At 44.2% G+C, this 22,081-nt stretch overlaps 1 protein-coding gene across 3 annotated transcripts in view; it reads right to left on the bottom strand.

The window, feature by feature from the left end:
- sema4c (sema domain, immunoglobulin domain (Ig), transmembrane domain (TM) and short cytoplasmic domain, (semaphorin) 4C) overlaps positions 1-22,081 on the bottom strand; it is a 103,594-nt gene that overhangs the window by 37,752 nt on the left and 43,761 nt on the right. For all 3 annotated transcript variants that reach the window (XM_083911752.1, XM_083911750.1, XM_083911751.1), the window contains one exon: positions 10,480-10,684. In XM_083911752.1, coding sequence (XP_083767878.1) covers positions 10,480-10,603 — 124 coding nt within the window. In that variant the 5' untranslated portion in view covers positions 10,604-10,684. The remainder of the gene's footprint in view (positions 1-10,479; positions 10,685-22,081) is intronic.

Here is a 22,081-nt window from a genome sequence, read left to right as displayed (position 1 = left end):
GCTAACCACCATACCAGCATGTCAATTTTATTTACAGTGCCAAATCATAACAAAAGTTTACCTTACAGAGTAGGTATAGACCACACTCTTTGACTTATTTATGATTTACATAGACCCAACAATTCCCCCGTAGAGTACGGTGGCAACGAAAACCTTCCCTTTAACAGACAGGAACGTCGGACGGACCCAGCTCTATGGAGGACAGCCTCGTCTTGACCAGGTGCTTACAGCATCCAAGTACTAACCAGGCCCGAACCTGCTTAGCTTCCATGATCGGACGAGATCGGGGCGTGCTGCGGGTGATATGGCCGCACCAACATTTCTCTCTACACCGTGCTTGACATCACCACACCACAGAGTATATGGGTTGCAGCTGTCACATTACATCGAAGAATAGTTCACTGCCAGCAATTTTGTTTCTAGATCTGTGTAAAAAAACTGGGTACATTATAGGAAGGTACTGGTACTGAGGTTATTTTGGTCGGTACCTTAGAATACCGTAAAGGTATAGAGCACCAACACCCAGCCCTAATGCGAGTGCACACTCTCTTGTCTCTTGTAGGGTTTCTCAGGGTAATGCCACAGCTTCACCATCCAGCCCAGCCCAAATCAAACTAAGCCAAACCGAGCCAGACTAAACAGAACTCCCGTGTGGGGCTTGAGGAGGACAAGGAGGAGGAAAAGTTCGACAAGGGGGAGTGCCTGTTGCTTCAAGGCCGGCTGAAAAGGTCTCGAACCGGGCCTCGCCTCTATAATCTGCCTCTGTGAGCCTTCCAGCGGAGCTCCAGCCCTCCTCTCCCTGTCTGCTATAAATACACCCAGCCTCTGCTTATAGCTTCTAACCGCCGAGCCACTCACACACCAAACTATGATTAAAGGCCTATTTTAGGGAGAGCTTTGAAGCAGCGACAAAGCACAGAGCGAGAGGCAGAGACAGACAGACAGACATACAGACAGACAGTCAGAGGAGGGAGAGACATGGTGCAGCACCCACAAACGCATGCAGATATACCCGAGCGTGCACACACGGCGTCGTCAGACTCTCATCAGAGCAGGTACCCTCTTTGAAGGAAAAACAACAACACTGTGCACACATAGGCACTCGCACTCCCATGTGGGTGCACATAGGCTTTTGTCTGCCGAACAGATGACAAGTTCACAGGAGAGTCAGGTGTACGACAGAATGAGAGCACGGATATGGAGAGAGAGAGAGAGGCAATAAAGGGAAAGATATACATGCCTTTACAAGGTAGATCTGCAAATACCTTTCGTCAATCGCGGAGTGAATTCAGGCTATAATGGATTATCTGCTGTTGTAAATTAAGGGTAAATGAGATTTATAGGATTATGCAACACAAAGAATTGACGTACTTAACTGACTCAATATGCCATAAAGAATAATACCAAGTGCATTGATGAAACCTGTTTTTAATCTGAATAATTACTCATCTCTGCGTGGCTTGAATGTGTAAGCCCTTGTTTGTCGGATACACAGCATTTGTATCTCCTGTGCAGCTTTACCAATACACTTCTTCACGGCAATAGAGCGATTGCATTCAGCAGAAATAAGAATGCGAGATGAAGGGATGAGCGAGTGGGAGGAAAGGAAGTGGTAAAAGTGGATTAACACAACAACGGAACAAGTGAGCCCAGTGGGGGGATGGGTTTTTCGGGGGGATGAAGTTGGAAGATGAAAGCCGGAGGGGGGATGAAACAGCCTCGCTCGGTGGGGGGTCGCAATTGCAGTCCGCAACGAGCAGAACAAATCAAGAGCTGGTTGATGCCACAAGTGAGGTTTTTCCATTCCAGCGTCATGGTTCAGCATGTATGACTGGTACAGCAGTGGGCACCAGCTGGGGAGAGTTAGGCCTTTTTTTGTACAATGTTGTGGTGATGACACACACACTCATAAAGAGAGATAGACGAGAGCCTGTGGAGCTCAACGGATGCAGCACGGCACCGCCATACTTTGGAAATTTGACTCACTGAACAATTTACAAGCCAACAATGACAAGCATTTGGTGATTCAGAAGAACGGGGCATTTTTGTTCAAGTGAAATGCCATTAAGATTCTGAAACAGTGCACTGAAACCCGGCAAAAATTATAAACATCCTCAAACTGGAGATACTGTCACAAAATAATTGAGTCAGGCTTCCATTCAAGCCAGTACTCCCATTGTAGTAGGGCTGCAACCGGGGTTGGTCGCCCAAAGGAGGACATTCACAGTGCTTTTTCATTTTATTTGGCTAATTTAATGGTTTTTTTTGCCTCTGAGGAATGGGTGCGAGCTGCTGCTCAGTGGGCAACAGCAGAGAGAGACAGTGGGGAAAAACCAGCGTGTAGACCCAGTATATTTTCACATCGAACTCTGTGAATTTAGGGTTTGTTTGGACCGAACCATTGCTGCTGATTGTTGGAACGGTGGAAACAAAGACAGTTTTGGTGGGTTTCAGGTTGAAGTGTTAGGTAATTTAGCAATCGCCGGTTGTTGGGCTGACGGAGGCCAGTTAACATAGCAACCAACCCAACAAGGGATGCTAATTTGAACAGACCCAAAATCCAGTAACTGAGTCCCGGTTCACTGATCCGGGAGGGTGGACTGATAGCATTAATCGGTCAATATTCTTATTGTCAGTCAACATTTCAACGGGTCATTTTTATCATCCCTAGCAATAACTAACCATTCATCTCAGATTTTTGTGTGTGCCTTGCTCAAGGATGTGTTAAAGTGTAGACAGGAGTGGTTGGGGATTGTACCAGCAACACTGACAACACAAAAGCTCAAAGACAAACCCCGTTGTGCCACCTGAGCTACAGCCTCCAGCATCATGTCAGCTTTCTGTCCAACTGTTACGTATTACTCAGCACCTCCACTTTTGAATTACTACGGACACTCATGGTGAAGTTATTGGGGAACGCTGTGTAAAATAGACCCCGAACAATCTGCAGAGGAGGTGAAAATGTGCAGCTATGTGAGGCACAACATGGGGTCTAGTTCATTCAAAGAGCTGTTAGGTGCAGAAGGAGCAGATTTCTGTGCCTCCAGCAGATTTCTGTGCCTCCAGTCTGTCCATAAACAGTCTGTGTGTGAGTGTCATTGTTTGGATATATGAATCACTTTCCGTATTTTGTGCTGTGAAGTGATAATTCTGACCCTCAAATTAATTATTCTAGCACATGTTTGTATCCCCATATGCTGCATGAGCACAATATCTTAACCTTCCCTGATACTGAGACCTGGCGCGGGAACATTTCTTCTCATTTTTGGGGATTTTTTTGTTTCATTTCAATTCAGAGCTAAATGAATGCATCAAATAATTTTAAATAGTAGAAAATGGTTATCAAAAATCTTTTACCCCAACCGATGGTAAAATCCAACCAAAATATTCAAATTACAATGAAATAAAAGTGAGAAAATGAGCAAATCTTCACATTTGAAATAGACGAACCAGCATGTGTTAGGCAACTTTTGCTTAACATTTCCTGTCGATCTTGTGTTGCACTGCATAATTTATGCAATAAATGTTTAATTAATGACTTGCATCATTAAGGAAAATGTGAAAACAAGGATGGTTGTATCCTGTCATTTAGTTAACTTGTATTTATAAAGCGCCTTTCTAGTCTTCTGACTACTCAAGTCGCTTTCACAGTGTTTGTCACATTCACCCGTTCACACAGACATTCACACTGATGGCAGTGGACATCTACAGACCATCTAATCTGATCTAACCATTCACACCACATTCACACACCCATGCGCAGCACAGGGAGCAATTCAGGGTTCAGTGTCTTGCCCAAGGACACTTCGACACGAGGACTGGGGGAGCTGGGTAGCGACCGCCGATCTCTCGAATGGAGTACGACCCACTTGGCCAATGAGCCACAGCTGCCCAAATCATGTTATAAACCACATGTGAAATCTCACAATGAGCACATATTTGAATCCATTTCATGTTAAATTGTAATCACGTGTGACGTCTTTCATGTCACTAGAGAATCGCATGTGCCTATATGTGGATTTACATGTGAATATATCTCTTTGCACTCGTGCTTGAAACGCTCACTTTTGTTTAACATATAAGGATAAGGACGGCATTGACTTTTAATATAATGTCAATGGTGCCACTACTACTACAAGAAGGTGCTTGGGGTAAGAGCAGCCTTCGAGTGACATTTCCAGTCTAATCAACATGAACACTTGTCACACATCAGCTCTCACAAAGTCAGCACGACAACAGAGAGCCCTCCAGGTCCCGACATCTGGTCCCGGCTGTTAATCTTCCCTGACCAATCAGCACAGGGTCAGGGAATGAGTGACACTCATAGCAGATAAAAAGCAGTGATGAATCTCCTTCTTCAACCCTCCCGCCCCCCTCTCTCCCTCATTTATCCTCCCAGTCACGCACAGCCTCTCTCTCTCTCTCTCTCTCTGCCTTGCTCTCAACCACTCATTACTGTAATTGGAGGGTTTGGGGAGATACGGCAGAGCGACAGAAAGAATGGAAAAAGGAAAGGTTGAGAAAGAAAGAGAGAGAGAGAGAGAGAGAGAGAGAGAGAGAGAGAGAGGGAGGGGGAGAGAGAGGTTTCTGGAGGTCAGAGGCCCGTCCCTTTCCACTTTCTTCCTGCTCTGTGTTTTTTTCCTCGTCCACCCTCTCTCGCTCTATCGTTCTGTTTCTAAATCAAGAGGCCTGCATTTGCTTTGGCTTTCCTTTAAAGATGCAGGGCTCATGTGCTGCATCAAAGCTGGCTACATTTTCAAACAAAATATCAAGTTTCTAAGGGCTCTCTCTTTCTTCTGCTCTCTTCACCTCCCTCTTTTTTCCCTTCCTTTCTCTCATTCTTTCTTCCTTCCTTTGTTTAACCACAGCTGCTGCGTTTTGTCATAGTTTTGGCTTAGCGGCCTCTGTCATTGGGCTGGGCTAAGGAGTGCACGTGTGGTTGTTTGTGTGTGTGTATGAACCCAACAGGCGAAAGCCAAAAAGAGAGAGGGAAAGAAAGTGAGAGAAAGGAGCGGGAGAAGACAGCACTCTTATCAACTGGGGTGTTTGCTATTGATGGAAAAAGAACGGGTTAAGGGCGTGAAAATAGCTTAAAACAACATAATGGATGCTCCAATCAGCTGTGACCGATTCAGTAAGAGACAGGGGGGAAAGAGCACAGAAGAGGTCAGTCAGAGAGACAGAAAGAAGGAGATGAAAGACAGAAGAGAGAGAAGAAAAACAAAGAAAAGAAGAAAACCTTTTTAGTTTAAAGGAGAAGGTCGGAGATAGGGTATTCTATATTTTTCTTATCGTCAACAAATCCCATGAAAATAGACGCGGACTTAACTCTGTATGGGATTCAGGTCAAATTGACCCAAACCAAGATTTTAACAGAAGAAAAATGGTACAAGTGCATTTTTTTTCTGCCTGAAACTCAGCGGCCTTAGCTCATTTTCTGTGATAAACATGTACCAACAAAGAATAATAATTGAGCACAAATGCTACTGTTCAGCAGACATTAACATCCTTCACATTGGGTCACTTTGACCTGCACACACAGAGATACACACAGAAACACTGTCCCCCTGAAACTGAGATAAATGTTAATGGTTTATGAAGTAAAATTTTATTTCAGACTTGTTTTAACCCCAAATATGTCCCGGGTCAATTTGACCAAAGGCCGTACAAGAGTTAAGTTATTGTGACGTTATGTGACTTGGACCTAAATGCCAGTTTATATATAACAAGGAATGCTTAAATACAATTCATTCATTCATCTTCAACCTCTTGTCCCTGATCGCGCGGGGGGGCTGGAGACGATCCCAGCTGACATCGGCGTGAGGCGGGGGTACACCCTGGACAGGACGCCAGTTTATCACAGGACACATAGAGACGAACAGAGACAGACAACCATTCACACCTACGGGCAATTTCAGAGTCATCAATGAACCGAACACGAGCACGTCTTTGGACTGTGGGAGGAAACCGGAGAACCCGGAGAAAACCCACGCAGACACGGGGACAACATGCAAACTCCACACAGAAGAGCCCCAGCCAGGATTCGAACCAGGTACCCTCTCCCCGTGAGGCAACAGTGCTAAAAACCACCCCATTGGTCGCTCGTAAACACAGATCAGATCTTTAAAATCTCACCTGCATGCGGTCTGAGCAGCCTGATAAAGCTTATTAGTCTGTGCCACAAAACCCAATTGTCCAAAAAACAATTAAAAGGAACTCAGTGAACCACAGCGTTGCACTGGGTAACAGGTTCTTTCATTACTGCGACCGTGATTAATGTCTCCTCTGTGTTTTGAATGTGTTTTTGTTAAATCCACATGCACTGACCAGGTGCAGTAAATGCTGTCCTCCAGATGTCGTTCAATCTGCAGCTCAAAATAGTCCAAATGCAACATTTATTCCTGTTTGAGAGATGTTTGCTAGAAAGAACAGTATCCAGCTGGTGTCGAAAATGACTTGGCCTTTTATAAGAAAGATGAAAGTATCTGTGACCTTCTTCTATTAGAACCGGGCCGAGGGCCAAGTGCCACACACAGAATAGGGAAGTCAGAAAACATATAGAGACGCGCGCTCAAATGTTGTTGTTTTTGTGTCTTTTTATGGGATTTTCCTTTTACATTAACGAACGGATGAGAAGAGCGTTACTTGTCTTCACGGTACGGACGTAAATATGAAATACAAACCACATAAAAGTGGAAAGAATCATCGAGAGATCACGATACATGCGTCATGTCACTCATTAGAAAAGTATGTAAATTTACAGCACTCATTAGCAGCTCGACGAGGGGCCATGCATAATGTGTGTACATAAAATGGCTCATTAGGAGCCAACTGTGATTTTTATCCCCGCCGTTAATGTGACATGTCATTGTGAGGAACAACAACAGCCGAAAAGTAAAAATGTCAACATGTGACTGAAAAACATAAAAGAAGAAGAAGACGACAAAAACAAAGACGAGGTGAATAGAGAGTGAAGGAAAGAGAGAGAGACAGAGGCTGTTTATGTTTCTTCTTCTGCAACCTCATGTAAGCCTCGTGTAATTGCTGGGCGGAGGTGGTGTTGGGTGGTAGGGGGGGGGGTAAATATTATCTCTTCAACCATCTCTGCCCCACCATAATCCACCCAACTCCCACACACACACACAAACGCACACACACACACGTACACGCGCACACACATGTACGCGCACACACTCCTCCTGTGCTGCCCAGAGCTCCAAATCCCTCAGACTGCCAGCCTAAGCAGTACACACACTTTTCCTCTCTCTCTCTCTCTCTCTCTCTCTCTCTCTCTCTCTCTCTCTCTCTCTCTCTCTCTCTCTCTCTCACACACACATAAACAAAGGGGGATTAGATAGACAGACACAGCTACACACACACACTCTCTCTACACAAATAGGTATAAACACACACGGCCTCTGTGCCCCCATATTTTCTCTCACTCTGGTTTTTCATTGCTTGTCTTCTTGTCTGTGTCTTGTAGACTCACACTGAATGCAGTCTCTCTCTCTCTCTCTCTCTCTCTCTCTCTCTCTCTCTCTCTCTCACACACATTAATATGAAAGTCGTGTGTCTGTGCACAGGGTGAATAGCCTGCAGATTGTGTGTGTGTGTTTCTCTTTTCTCTGTCGTTCCTCTGAAACTACTTTCTGTCCTTTTAAGGCAGTTAGTGACTGGACTCTCTCTCTCTCCTAGTCTCTCTCTATGTCTCTTCATCCGTCTCTCTGTCTTTCTTTCCTTCCATTATACCGGCTATCTCCTCTCTCTCTCTCTTCTCATTTCTCCCCTTCAATCCTTCTCTGCCTCCCTCTTTCTGCAGCTTTGTTTTTCCATTCCGCCTCCCTTCTATCTCCTCCCGAGCACCGTGGCAATAACCCATCCATATAAGTCATTTTACCCAGTATTGAGCCCGAAAATCTCATCTTTCTTTAACCGAGTGGAGAAATCTGTCAGCGGGTAAGATAAGCCCACTTGTTTCCAATGCAAATCAATTTACATCAAGAATCTTTATGCACTCAAGTGCCACATTCGAATCAAGCGTGAGACACGATCCTCCTTCTCCCGTGTTTGGTGACAAGGCTTTTATTTTGAAGACATTCGTGACAAAAGAGTTGCACTAGAAACGAGGGAAGTTATCTTGTCCCTACAGGCAGATTCATCCTGAAAATTAGACTCTTTGGTAGTGCATTTTTAGCTGTCCCTCTTTGCCCTTTCTGGTGTGTCTTTACCACAAGTGTGTCCTGGCAAAAGTGCAGCAGAGATGTGGGCCGCTCACTGCCAACGCTGACTTTGCCTTGTCACACAGGAGAATTTCTCCAGAAGATATCAACACACTATCGATTGTTTTTTTCCTCTCATCCTCTGTCTTCACATCCCACCCTAACACCAGTAATGACTGTAGCATGGAGGGATGAGAGGAAAGAGGAGGGCTGTATGGGAAAAAGAGGAGAAGGGGAAGGGGAAGGGGAGGGTGTGCTTGATAACGGCATGAGAAAGCTGCGTTTGGAGTATCTCCACACCCCACCGCCACCGAGCACCATTCTCCTCAAGAGCGGCTGAAATCGGAGCCCTTTGTGAAAAAAGCCATAAGAGCATTTCCGTTCCGTACGATGAGCCGCGGCGTACAAAGCAAAAGAGGGGAGGGGAGGGATAAAAGGCAAACAGAAAGAGGACTAAGAGAAGGGAAAGGAAAAATAGATATAGCATGAAGGGTGGAATAGGTAGTACAGAGAGGTGAGAAAATCTCGCTTTTTTCCACAGATTTTCCCCCCTTTTATAGTATATCCCTAATCCCCATGAGAGAGAATGCAGCACTTCCCCTTTGAGGGATTAAAAAAAAGACTATTTCTCAGCTTGCAACAATTGGCATTGTTCAGTGAAGAAAGTCGAGCCTGGCTGCAGAGGAGGGTCGAGATAAAGAGTGCAAATGCAGTTGAGCGCTAGGATTAGACTGATGTATTGTTTTACTGTGGGTCGATGTGGGCCTCTTTACGAAAATCAGAAAGCATCCACCTCTCACATAATGGAAAATCCTCTCTGGTTGTTGTAATGGAATACATTTTTTTGCAATTACTGGTTTTGTATCAGATGTCTGACCAGATAAATCGTTCCAGGGCAAACACTGAGGATTCTGACAACAGCTGTCCGTCCATAAAATCTGTCTTTAGGTCTGGCCTCGGCGGATTGGGTTTCAGGATGGAAAGTAAATCTGGGTAACTGTTTTGTGTCAGGTTTCAACTTTGGTGAACTTTGACATGCAAATTTGGATGTTCACCAGCAGCAAACCGTCTTGATGTTACTAGTCTTTTGGCAAGGCAACTTTATTTGTATAGCACTTTTCATACACAAGGCAGACTCAAAGTGCTTCACAGCAAAACATGTCATGAATTAAATTGCATTGCAGAAAGACAAAGAGAATAAAAATATAGAAGATAATAAAATTCTCTGTTGGACAACAGAGAGCTGCAGATGGAAGCAACTAAGCCAGTTGCCGAACTGCACTGTGTACTTTTATTCACCGTATGTCTGCCGAGCTGTAAACTGGTCCACAAAAGAGGAATAGTTTGACACCGTCAGTCAGACAGTAATGAGACAGAAGTGAGTGGCATGAATACATGAAATAAATTGTGTGATCGTATCATCCTGTTAGTGACCAAGCTTACAAGCTTGTGACTGACAGTTAGTGAACCCAGCTACAGCCAAATGAAATAAAGAAACTCTCCAAGCAATAATGTTTCCCTGGCTGGCTGGCTGGGTTAGTGGTTAGCATGCTAGCTTCAATGGTTTACCAGCTAACCCTGCGAAAAGCCTAGTCACCACGAAACCAAGCTTCCAGAGTGATGATAAGATTTACGACTTTGAAAGGTTCTTTAAAAAAATTGACTTCTAATTGTTTTTTTTTTTTTTTTACTTCACCCATTTTAGAAAACGACCCTTAGCTTTTAGGGAGCTAGCAAAGCAAAAGACGTCTGCTACCAAACTTGCTAGCAACCCACATGGTCAAGTGCGGTTTTATATGAGGGTGTGTGTGTGTGTGTGTGTGTGTGTGTGTGTGTGTGTGTGTGTGTGGGGGGTTGTGGGGTAGTAGATGTTAGATCATGAGACACAGAACGAATCTGGCATACTAAGCTAGCGGCAGCATTGAAGTTAGCAGCTAGCTAACGTTAGTTATGAGGGGTTAGGGTTAGGTTAAAAGATAGCATTGGGATTAGGCAACACCTTGTTACTTAAAGGTTATAACTTAAAAGTTCAAATAACCTGTGTACTGTAGTTTGAGGGTACGCTGAATGGTCCAAATCACGTTTAATCGGATAACCTATATAACTGCCAATACAGGATGAGTCATCAAACATTTTTGTGTGTAATGTTTTACAAGAAAAGAAAAGAGATAAATAAACCTTAAACAATCACAGGGTCATTCACTGGAAAGTTTCAGTGCCCCCTGAGGTCTCTGCAGCTGGTAGTACACTTCTCACTCACCCTGGTATCGAATGGTCTTGCGTGGGATTGGGTTCCAGTTGAGACCCAGGGACTTCTCCCATCCAACCAGAAACACCAGGAGCAAGACCTTCGTCCCGCCCATGGCTCCCATATCCGTTCCCATTCGTCAGAACTGTGGTTACGTGATGGATCGAGGGATCAGTCAGTTGATCAGAGGTCCTCTGAGAGCCCGGCTCCTGGCAGCCTGCCGAGAGAAAGGAAAACCAACACGTCAGCTGGAGGCGGCAATTCACTTCCTTTATTGGCTTGGTTGTTTTCCAGAGCAGTATTTACAACTTGCACATTTTTCAAAAACGGTTCACACATTCAAGCTGCACTGGAAGATAAATTTCTCACTAGGCAAACATGAACTAATCTTTTTACAACGTCATCAAAATCCACAATCATTTAAAACAGAAAGGAGCTATGCAAATCATAAAAGCCAACAAGGACGTAGCAGTAATCAGTGTATGTGCCTCCGTGTGCGTGTGCAAGCCAACAAAAACAAACAAGCTTTTTAATGACTTTTGGCCGGGGGGTTATGCGGAAAGGTTTTCTCTGTCCCTCCCTGAGAGATAATCCAGCTATCGCCACTCAAAAAAACTCAGAAATAGCTTATCGCCACACTCTTGTCAAGCCAATTCAGCAGCAGTATATTAAACTGGGGGCTGAGTTATCAAAGTTAATTGGCTCTGGCAATGCATCAAACGCCAATGTGTTGGGAAATGAATGTCTAGGCAAGGACAATCCAATATCGCTCTGTTGTAAATGAATTGGCTGATACCTAATGAACATGTCAAGCGTGCGGCTACAGAGTGACATTACAGTCCAATAACAGCACAGCGTGATTGACTTGTTATGGTGCTGCAGGTGAGACTGACATACAGGGAGGGGAAAGATGAATGACACGTTAGAATAGTACACACTTACCATGACACACTCAAGTCTGTCAAGTCTATTCTTGTGAGGACCTTAAACTTTTAATGGATGTCATACTGTGACATCAATTAGTGTCCTTAATCTGGTTATTGAAGATCAAACATGTCACTTGTCAAATAACCATGAACCGGGTTACGTAATGTCTTATTTCATTTCTCTGTAAATGTGAAAACAACTGTTTTAAATGATGTCACATAGCTACCGTAAATTAAGTTCCTGCAGAAAACCTTTGCCGACAAACATCCACGATCAGTGACGCCAAGCGGGAGATGACACAGCAATGACATGCTCTGCTGTTTTTTTTTTCACAAAACCTTTAGTGGATGGTTGCATTTATAAAGAAATAATATCTAGACGGATTTCTTGGTTAAAGGGTCAACCCAATTTCACCCAAACTACATACAAACAGTGAGATTTCAGTGCCATGCTATGCTGCTAAACAATGTTCAATAGGTGAATGAGATTTTCACATTTTGTGAATGGGATCCAGGAACTGTCCCCGTTACTTAAGGCTTCAGTATGCGTCAAACAAACTAAGTTGTATTACTCATTTGACTATATCTTAAGGCAAAAGTGTTTGTAGCTATTCTAAATGACCGCACACCAACGCCTGGCTGCTCCTGGCTGCATCCCTGATCTCTCTGGTAGTCTCTCCGATCCTCTGTAGTCTCAACGCAATTGATAGTAGAAAAACGGAACACACTTCATACCCTTGAAGGCATTCATGGTGATGAACTTTAAAAATCTGGTTTCATACCCTGCTCCATAAACTGATAAGCACTTTGTTTTGGCGGACAAAAGTTTTTGCATAGAAAGCTTTTTTTCTCGGTCGAAAGTAGTTCAAATGTGATTTACCTGCGTACCTGGACAGGACACTTCAAATAGATGACACTGTTATACATTTAAATGTAATTTTTTGAATGCTGCGAGTTCTACAGGCCTAATTAATTTCACTTGTGTTGTAGTCATATGGCAACAGAAATCTTCACCACAGCTCAAAAAACCTAAACTATCTGCATGGCTAGATACCACTGGGACTGGTGAAATTAAAAATATATATATTCTAATTTGGGTGAGCTGACCCTTTCATTTAAATTGAAAGGTGACCTTCAATAAACCCACTACATCTCCAACTCACTGACCAGAATCTAAAGTGTAATTACTCTAACTTTAATACTAAACCAATTACTGAGCTTTAACCTAACCACTGCAGATATGAGGAATGCTGGGTCTTTTTTTATTCCTATAAGGACCAAATATCCTGGGCTTTTTTGAAGAGGGGTTGTATGAGGTACTCATCCATAGTCAGTGTATTACCTACAGTGGCACGGCGCCAGTTCGGAGAAGCAGCCAGGAGTACGGACACAGAAGCTGCCGTGGATGAGGGCAGCAGCTGCGGCAAAATGCACTTTAGTCACCTTAAAAAGGCTCACAAAGGCCCCGATATTTAAAGTGAAATGTTTTTTTTTAGGTTGGGCCTTTTAAGTTGTCTAAAATATATTTAGCTGCTGCCCCGCACATTTCTCAGCACCTGTGCCTGTCCTCCTGTCTGCTCCGCAAAACTGGCGTCAATCCAACCATCATCTACTGTGGGTAGATGTAACACTGACTTTGGATAAGTACCTCATACAATCCCACTTCAAAATAGCTGAACATCCCTTTAAAATACGAAGGTGCACACACATAAAGAAATGCACACACACACCATCTGTAAGCTCTCCCCTCTGCACCCGCTCCTGTGTATCAGGGAGTGAAATGGCGCCTTTGATGATGCGTGCTCATTTGAGAAGGGAACCCATTGACTTTTAAACAGGCACAAAATGTCGAGCCCTATTTTCTTTAACCCAGCACAAAGACAGACAATACCTCTGTACATGTAACACATTTTATGTCTCCTGCTGCCTCTCCCTCATCTTGCCATACGAGAATATTAAATTCTAGTGCTAGCAAAAAAAAAAAAAACACATTTAGCCTATTTGGTGGATTGGCAGGAGAGGTAATTGAGATTTTCAGCGTGTATGTGTGTGTGTGTATGTGTGTGTAGTTGTGCGTCCATGTCCAACCAATGTGACTGTTATTGATTACACTTTTGGGGGGAAAAATAAGAAGTGGCTGAAAGAAGAGAAAATCCCCACCATCCCCTGCCTCCATACTCCCCTGTCACCCCCCCCAGATCGGATCATAGCGACGTGCTGTTAAATGAGCGTTCTTAAATGCTGGGTTTGGGTGAAAGCTCTTCAAAGCTTGGAGTGCCGACGACCGGCTCTATTGGATCGATGCTGGAGGCCTTGCCGGCCAACGCTTGAGTGAGCCGATATTGAGATTGAGGGGTTGCGATGGAGGGAGTGGAGAAGTGAGAGAGGGATGAAAAGACTTGGAGAGAGAGAATTGGAGGGAGAGTTACGGAGGAAGAAAAAACACATCTGGAGAAGTTGCAGGAGGCTTACAATCTTCTTTTTTTCCCTCTCTCCCTTAGCATTCAACCTTCCATCTCTGTGCCGAGAGGTAACCAAGTGAAGTGGGCATCCTGGAGGCCGGATTAAGTGAAGAGGCAGCGTGTAAACACTACAGGGGAAGATGAAGAGAACACATGGCTTCTGCCTGAGAACATCTTAAAAACCTTCCATATACACTTTCATTTCCTCCTCCTCTGCTTGCTGCCTTGCTCTGCCCGTCTTCTTTAATTCCCTCTCTTTCCTCTTCCCTGCCAGTCCGACAGCAGACCTGTTGTCACTAATAAAACCAAATGTTGACTTTTAAATCCAGGAAACAATGGTTTATAAAATCCATCAACATCAACAGGACAATCTTTAAATGGTGTCTGTTGAGGATAATGTCTTTCCCTTAGTGCAAACTGGGACAACCCCGTTTGACCATAACAGGAAAAGTGGGTCAAGAGAAAGGTGACACTCTCAGGGGACGGCTACAATCTGCCAGGCGAAGGTCACATGACAGAGGACTGCTTCTGTGTAGACTTGTCTACTTGCTCTGTGAAGGCGTTGAAGCGAGATGTTGACGGATAGATACCTGTAGTGCAGGTTTTAGCATCAGATTTCACCGGCAGTTAGCGTAGCTACAACACCAGATAAATGTATCGTACGGGATCATATTGCGATCACAAGGATTGCTTTGATATGAACGGCGCAGTTTCTGAATTACTGTTGCATGATCACACACTTTTCCCACGGATTCTTCAATGTACGGGTCTGTCAATCAAACCGTGGCTGCAGAAATATTAGATAATGAATAAAGAACAGCTCAGTGCCATTGTGGTAGTTTTTTGGTAATATAGGCTCCTAATCAGCGTATGGCACAATAAAATGTAATAGAAATCCACCAGGTGTTGAAACTTAGCGATATTAAATTCTCATATATTTCTAATAAAAGTCTGACCAATCATTTTGTTCAGTCCAAATAAAGTGATTTGCAGAGTTCCTGCCTGTCATCATCGCAGCGTCCCTTCTAGTTGCCTAACGCTGTCACCGCTTGCGGGTCGCGCGCCTCTCTGCAGAGCGACAGAGCGGTACAGTGGTCTGTGATAGATCGCGAGGAACGGCGAAGAACTGATGCGTCAAGAGGAAATACAAGTCGGCTCTGCTTTCCAGCGATGGCGGAGGCTAATGCAGCTTCATCCAGAGCTAAAAAGAGATGAGATGGTCGTGGAGTTTCTGTTATCAGTTACTATAGTTCTGTAATACTATTTGTTATTTGTGCAAGGAAGATTAGCGTTAGCGTCAGTGCTAACATCACCGGTAGTGTAAACGAACCAGCTGTTTGACTTGCGCTGCACACTTTCTCACCGCAGGCATCGGGGGAGGAGGGAGCGTCAGAGGTCAGGCGGGGGGAAGAGGATGGGAGGCGGAGTTACTCAAGTTCAAATGTTTTCAAAGTGCTGTGCAACACGGCAGAAAGGTAAGAATTACTTTAATATAAAGAACCAAAACTTTTAAAGAATCATGAAATAATAATTTGGCAGTCACTCTGAGGTACCCCTATAGATCACAGACCCCTTGTTAAAGATGTTACATAGTTATTAAACTTATTTCTCTCCCTACGTTGTCACCCACCAGTCGGACTGACTGGTTAGGGCACTGAGGTTGCTTCTTCTTTTTTTTAAGGCAGGTTGCAACCAGCGTTAGGGTGCATTACCGCCACCTAGACGGAGTTCGCAGATCTGCTGAGTACAGTAACTAAAGAAAACCCTGTGAAAGTGCTGAAGTTCTTATGTGACCTCATTTAGGACTGTGTTTTCCACAGCTACAAAGACGATGCTTTTTAGTGATTCTTTCTGATCATCAAGGCACACATTGTTGAAGATGTGCTGCGTTAAGTGTCCCCTGATGACACGGGTGGAAGTAAAACTCATGCATTCAAAATTGTACATGAGTAGAACTGTGCAAACCATCTAAAAAGCAGCAAAGGCATAGACTTCAGTGCAGTGTGATTCATTTAGCTGCTTTAATAGCATAGCAGAGGGATTCCACGCAGTGCCAATATAGGAAATTGAGCCATTCACCATAGAGCAATAACAATCAACTAAGAACAGATTAGCTAGCTGCAGTGTTGTTGACTACTACCTATTTGTCTCCACTGCTAAAATTGCACACCGAATCTGTGAGCCACATCTGCGTGGAGCTCTATGAACGCCGGGGGGAGACGTCTGAATTCTATGATGTACTTTTCTTTACCTCAAACTGAGTCTTAAGACCCCTGAATGTGCCATAAGAAGCCAGATTCAGCTTGGCTCTTCCCTGATGACCAAATGAACTTGCCCGTTCTCTCGCCACGGCCTCTGTTAAGGTCCTGCGGTGTCACATAACTCTGCAGGCGGTATCAAATCATCTTTTAGCTGCTGGTGTTGTTGTTGAGCCTGGTTTAGCTAATGAGCTGAGACGTGGCAGCCTTATAATATCAGTCAGCACTCCACAATGGAGAGCTCATTAAAACATAGAGAGAAATAGGCCACATGTTCTGATTAGCTTGCTGAGCTCCTGTGTGTGTGTGTTTTTGCTGCGCTTGTCCATTTGTGTCGCTGTACGCGCGCCTGTGTGTGTGGGTGGGTGTTTTCTGCATGAACGTGTGCGTTGTGTGTGTTTCGTGTCAGAGTGTATTGGGAGGTCAGATGAGTCCCCGTAGGGCGAAGCAAACCATTGTCGTTTCTTCGAAGTGAGCAGATGAATGTGTCAAAAAAGGAAGACGAGAACGCTTTTCAAGCCCCATCCGTCTGTCCTCATTTCTTCATCGCTCTATGTCTCTGTTTTCCGTTGTCCTCTTCCTGCCCTTCCTTTCCCCAACCTCTCCTTTCCTGGCAGACTTTTCCTGCACACACACACACACACACACACACACACACTACGCTGACCTCTGGTATAGTCCCAGCTGATTGCTAGTCCTTCCAGGCATTGTTTGACTTTTCACCCCGACCTCTGACACCTTTTGTGGGTTAGAGAGCCAGGGCGCATCTCCCACCGCCCTCTACTCCGACTTTCACACTGAAAACAGACTTAATGTTCATTAACCCGTAACTGCCCCTAAGCACACACGCACGCACGCACGCACGCACACACACACACACACACACACACACACACACACACACAGACGGATGGACTAAAGGACTGCTCCCATCCTTCATCTCCCCCCTCGCTTCCCTGCAAAACAAACAGAGCAGCTACCGTCAGCTCTCTTCCTTCCTTCCTTCCTTCCTGCAACCCATCCCCTCCCGTTTCCGTCCACCTTTTATATCTACAGGAGCATTTGAAAACACACACACACACACACACTCATAAATACACAAGTGCAAACTCTCACACATAGAGAAGTTGTTTCACCTAAATAGAGCAAACTGGATCAAACGATTTCACACCTCGTGGATGGAGGGATGACAGCGGCTCCAGGACTTTTATGCTTGCTTTGAATTCATCATAGTGGGTGGTTGGAGCAGCACTGTTCCATAAATGGTTGGGCGTGTATGAGTTTCTCAGGCTGCCGATAGCCGGTTTTCAACATTCATTCATTCATGTGAAAAAAAAAAGGATTGTCCGAAGAAACTTATAAAGCTGAAACCCTCTGTAAGAGAAATTCAAGCACCATGGGACAATGACACTCTCTAGGAAGTAGTATGTAATTCTTAGCTAAATGTATAATGCTTCAACAACTATAGGACATATTGTTATGAAATGTACAGGGTCCCCAGAGGATGCATCCGGCTAACTTTGGTGATCCCCTGACTGTTCCTCTAACGCATCGTCACCTCAAAGTTTTAGTTCATGACCAAATAATGAATAAAAAGAAGCCTCAGCCTTAGATTGTATTACTATTACTGTAATTTACAGTATGCTAGTATGCTAACATTCTAAACTGAGATTGTGAACCTTCTAAACCATGCTTGTGAGCACTGTCATTGAGCATGTTAGCATGCTGATGTTAGCATTCAGCTCAAAGCAGCGCTGTGCTACAGTAGCCTTGCAGAGCCGGGAGCACGGCAGTAGACTTTTGGTTGTACATCGTGAATCTCGCTCATACAAATAAACATTCTCAGCAATTTTGTCCTTAGGTCAGATGTTCACTGTATGATTCCCTGGGTCAATATGTTGAAATCATCCACCTACAGCTTTAAGCCTACTTTTGTTATTCTCCTTGAAACATATACAGCCTAAAACAGTGTGGTCAATAGTTTTCCTGGCTAGACATTGATATCTCCACAGAGGCTTAACAGACTTTTAACATTCAAACTGCCTCTGAAAGGTCCATATCCCTTGTTCTCTAGCAATTTGAACTGAACCAAACTCTTGGTTGATATCAAGAGGCGTAGGCTCCTGGAAGCACAGGGGTGACATCAGGGAGGGCCACACACTGCACAGGAATACAGACAATTTGTGAAAATAAAATGTGTAGATCTTACTTCAGTGTTATCATATATATTATTTGTTTAAAACAAAAGACTTTTGAGACTAAACTAGAGACCTTCTTGTGATAGAATCACACCAGCCGAGACACCAAATCGGGCCAGGTGCCTAATCTTAGAGCCTGGCCTTCATTTAGATGTCAACTACACACTTATTATTATTATTATGAATAAGATAAAGTTTATCGAATGGTTATCAGCTCAGGGGGTTAAAGTCGGGGGCCAAGGCCTCTTCTCTTCCTTCGTTTTGATCTCGACTACAAACCTGACCGTATCTCGCACAGTTGTGATGCTACCATTATGACAAAAAACTGTCTGCAGACAGACACAGTAGGAGTCTCAAGGTTGACATTTTGCCACTATGACACAAAGACAGACACACAAGGTGAATATGATACCAGCGTCTCTGTCCAGGCTGGTAGAGACAACATGCAAGTATTACTTGATACGTGATGATATTTTACTTCCTCTGACTGGGGAGAAATCTCCATCACAAAGGCAGAGGTCGTCATGTGAGTCTGATAGGAGGAACAGTTTAATTGGTGCCATGGATCTGTTTCTTAAACTTTACTTTCATGAAAAGAGCTTTTACAGATATGTTTTTCAAAACTTGATATTCCTCCGCTCGGAAGGATTCATTACCAAATGATAATGTGTAACCGGAGTTCACCTAGTATTCTGGTGGTTCAAAATGTTATCTGAGAGCCTGTGAACCCAGCAGAAAGCCTCGGAAGAAGATGTATCATATGCTAATTTCACCAATTTAGATGGTTTTATACAGCTGAAACGTTTTGATGAGAGATCAGAGATTGGCCGTTCAAAACAGGGAGGTCCCTCAAAAACAGTTTGGGTCATTTGAATCTGAGCTTGCGAGTATGTCAGCTTCAACTAAATATCTGGAATGTGAATATAAAATATAAACAATGGCTGTGCTTAAATAAAAGATTTCAAGGTTCAGGGTTCACGTCCAGAGCAAAATGGCTACGAAATCGGAGAGAAACAATATCATGTTACAGCACTCCTTGCATCCCACAGCATTGATGACTTGTGGGATGTCAATGAGGGGAGTCAACGAGGACCTTAGCATTTCTTTTGCTATTTTCTTCTCACTTATTCATACAGTTCTGCAGAGCCTTGCATGTGCCGGCGCAGAATAAAACCCTGGAGGTCTACATTGAACTGAGAAGCTCTTTCCCATACAGTGACAAGGAGGATGAAGACAACAGAGCCCTTGCGGTCGAGTGTGGAGCTAATGGCGCAAACACAAACATCCCATTGAAAGGGAAACACATACACCCACCATACAAACACCACACTCTCACAGAGTCTTTGCACAAAGACACTGGTGGACACTTGTAGCAGGTAAAGTGTGTTAATGCACGGTTTGAAGCAAGCATGAGTGAGCCAGTATGTACCCTAAGTGATAGTAATAACTAGCATATCTGTGAGTATAGCTACACAAATGGATGTGTGGGCCTTTCTTTGTGTTGATCAGAGGTGGGTCATAACAGGTTAAATTGCAGCTACTCCGTTACATGTACTCAAGTAACGTTATTTGAGTAAATTGTACTTGTTAGAGCGTTTTTTAATGCAGCATTCGTTTTACTCTTACTTGAGTGGATTTTTAGAGAAAAAGCATTACTCATTTGGATGCATTCATCTGACTCTGTCCAATGCAGCATGACTGAAGCTACAGAAGAAGAAGAATAGAAGAATTCCTTTTATTTTTCATCCGCAAGGGAAATTCATATTTTTCACTCTTTAATTATACAGGTTACACACACACACACAGGCCGAAATACACACATGCACAAACAGGACCTATATACATGCAATTAATGGAGAGATGTCAGAGCGAGGGGGCTGCCAGTGGCTCAGTCAGCCTGAGCAGTTGGGGGTTCGGTGCCTTGTTCAACAGCACCTCGGCAGTGCCCAGGAGCTGAACTGGCACCTCTCCAGCCACCAGTCCACTCTCCATTCATGGTCCACACAGGGACCCGGCGACCCTGCGGTTCCCAGCCAAGTCACCTATGGACTGAAACCTACGTCCGAAAATTAATGGAAGCAGTGGGATACAAACCCACGCCCTCGAAGAGACTGGAGCCTTAATCCAGCGCCTTAGACCACTCGGCCACACTACCTTGCCAATAGCTTGCTAACATTTTCAGAGGAATAAACAGCGCACAGTGCAGAGGGTCATGTCAATGATAATAGTTGAATAACATGCATACAATTAGTCGACTAATCGCTCTAAATGACGACCACTGGTCGACCAAGAAAATCCTCGGTCGGGGGGCAGCCCTATTGCGACTCAAGTACTTTTTTCAGTAAGTACTTTTGTACTCTTACTAAAGGATTAGAGCACTGTACTTGTTTTTGCAAAGTAACAATACTCTCACTTGAGGACAGCTTTTGGTCAACATGTACCCACAAAGAGCTGTGTGTTTATGGCTGTGTCTATGGGTGATGCTCTGGCAGATTGTGCAGTGTCTTTATTCGGAGCTGGCAAAGATGAAAGACTGACAATCAAAGAGGGGTTTGACCAGCTGCATGTAGTGTGTGAATATGTGTATGAATGTAGAACATGAATGTGAAAGAGTGTGTGATCGTGCCTGCATGCAGCATCCAACCCCATGTTAAAGGTCCCATATTGCAAAGAGATGTGTTTTTTGAGTATAGAGCAGTGATGTCACAACTTGGAGAGACAGACGCCAAAACAGTGTTTCAGACAGACTACATTCAGACAGACAGTATGAGAAAAAGTGTGAACATTAAGGAATCTTACCCAAAATACAAGTATGAATCTGAAAATGAGCAGGATACGGCAGCTTTAACATCATTTAAAAAGTATATGAAATAGCCCTTTAAAAGTGCTACCATCAATATGTGAGCCACAAGCCAAATTTCATGCACCTGAGCACATGATTTCCCTTATTTGCACACAATTAATGATCTGCTAACCAGCGGCGGGGGCATCGGGTAATTCAACCGCATCAAGTTAATGTCATTGACTTTCCTTTCACACGGTGATTGGAATTCACCTCCCGTCCTAATTACCTCAAACTGAAGCAGAACGGAGCACCGCATTTGACTTTAAACAACCTATTTCCACTTGATGGAAACGTCAAAAAAAAAAAAAAAAATAGATTCAAATAAACTCCCGTGAGAGTTTGCGGTGTAACATCTTTGCCTCCCTCGCTGCTGCCTCCTCCGGCACCTTGCTCTTTCATGTCTCTCCCCTGGGAGGTTCTGCAGTCCTTCAAATCTCCATCTTCACTACTTTCATCCTCACTGTAGCTCTTGCTCTCTCGCCCACACAATACACCCCCCCCCCTCCTCCTGTCCATGTCATGGCTGGCTGGTCAGGCGTGGTCGGCTTATAATTCTTTGATCGGCGCCCTGATCTCTTCCATCAGTGCCAGAGGCTCCAGCTGATTACAGATGAAATGGATCTGATTTGGACTCTAACTGCGGGCCAAACACCTGCTCAAGCCCAGGGAGCTGATAGAGGAGGAGGAGGAGGTGCAGGCGAGATGAAACCAGAGAGACTGACGTCCAGCTAATCGGACAGCGAGACCATCTGTGCCTTTTGGTCTGTGACGGGGAACACACGCCTGACAGGTACAGATCCTACGCCAAACAATGGGGGAATGGACGTGACATGGAGATATTTCCCAAATACTGAACTCTCAGTACAAAGCTTCAACAATATTTGATCCCCAGTTTGACTGATATAACTACTTTTGATTAGTTTTG

This window comes from Echiichthys vipera (assembly GCF_963691815.1).
Source record: "Echiichthys vipera genome assembly, chromosome: 4".
Taxonomy (NCBI): Eukaryota; Metazoa; Chordata; class Actinopteri; order Perciformes; family Trachinidae; genus Echiichthys; species Echiichthys vipera.
The sequence above is the reverse complement of the archived record's forward strand: the minus strand, read 5'-3'. Positions and strand labels throughout refer to the sequence as shown.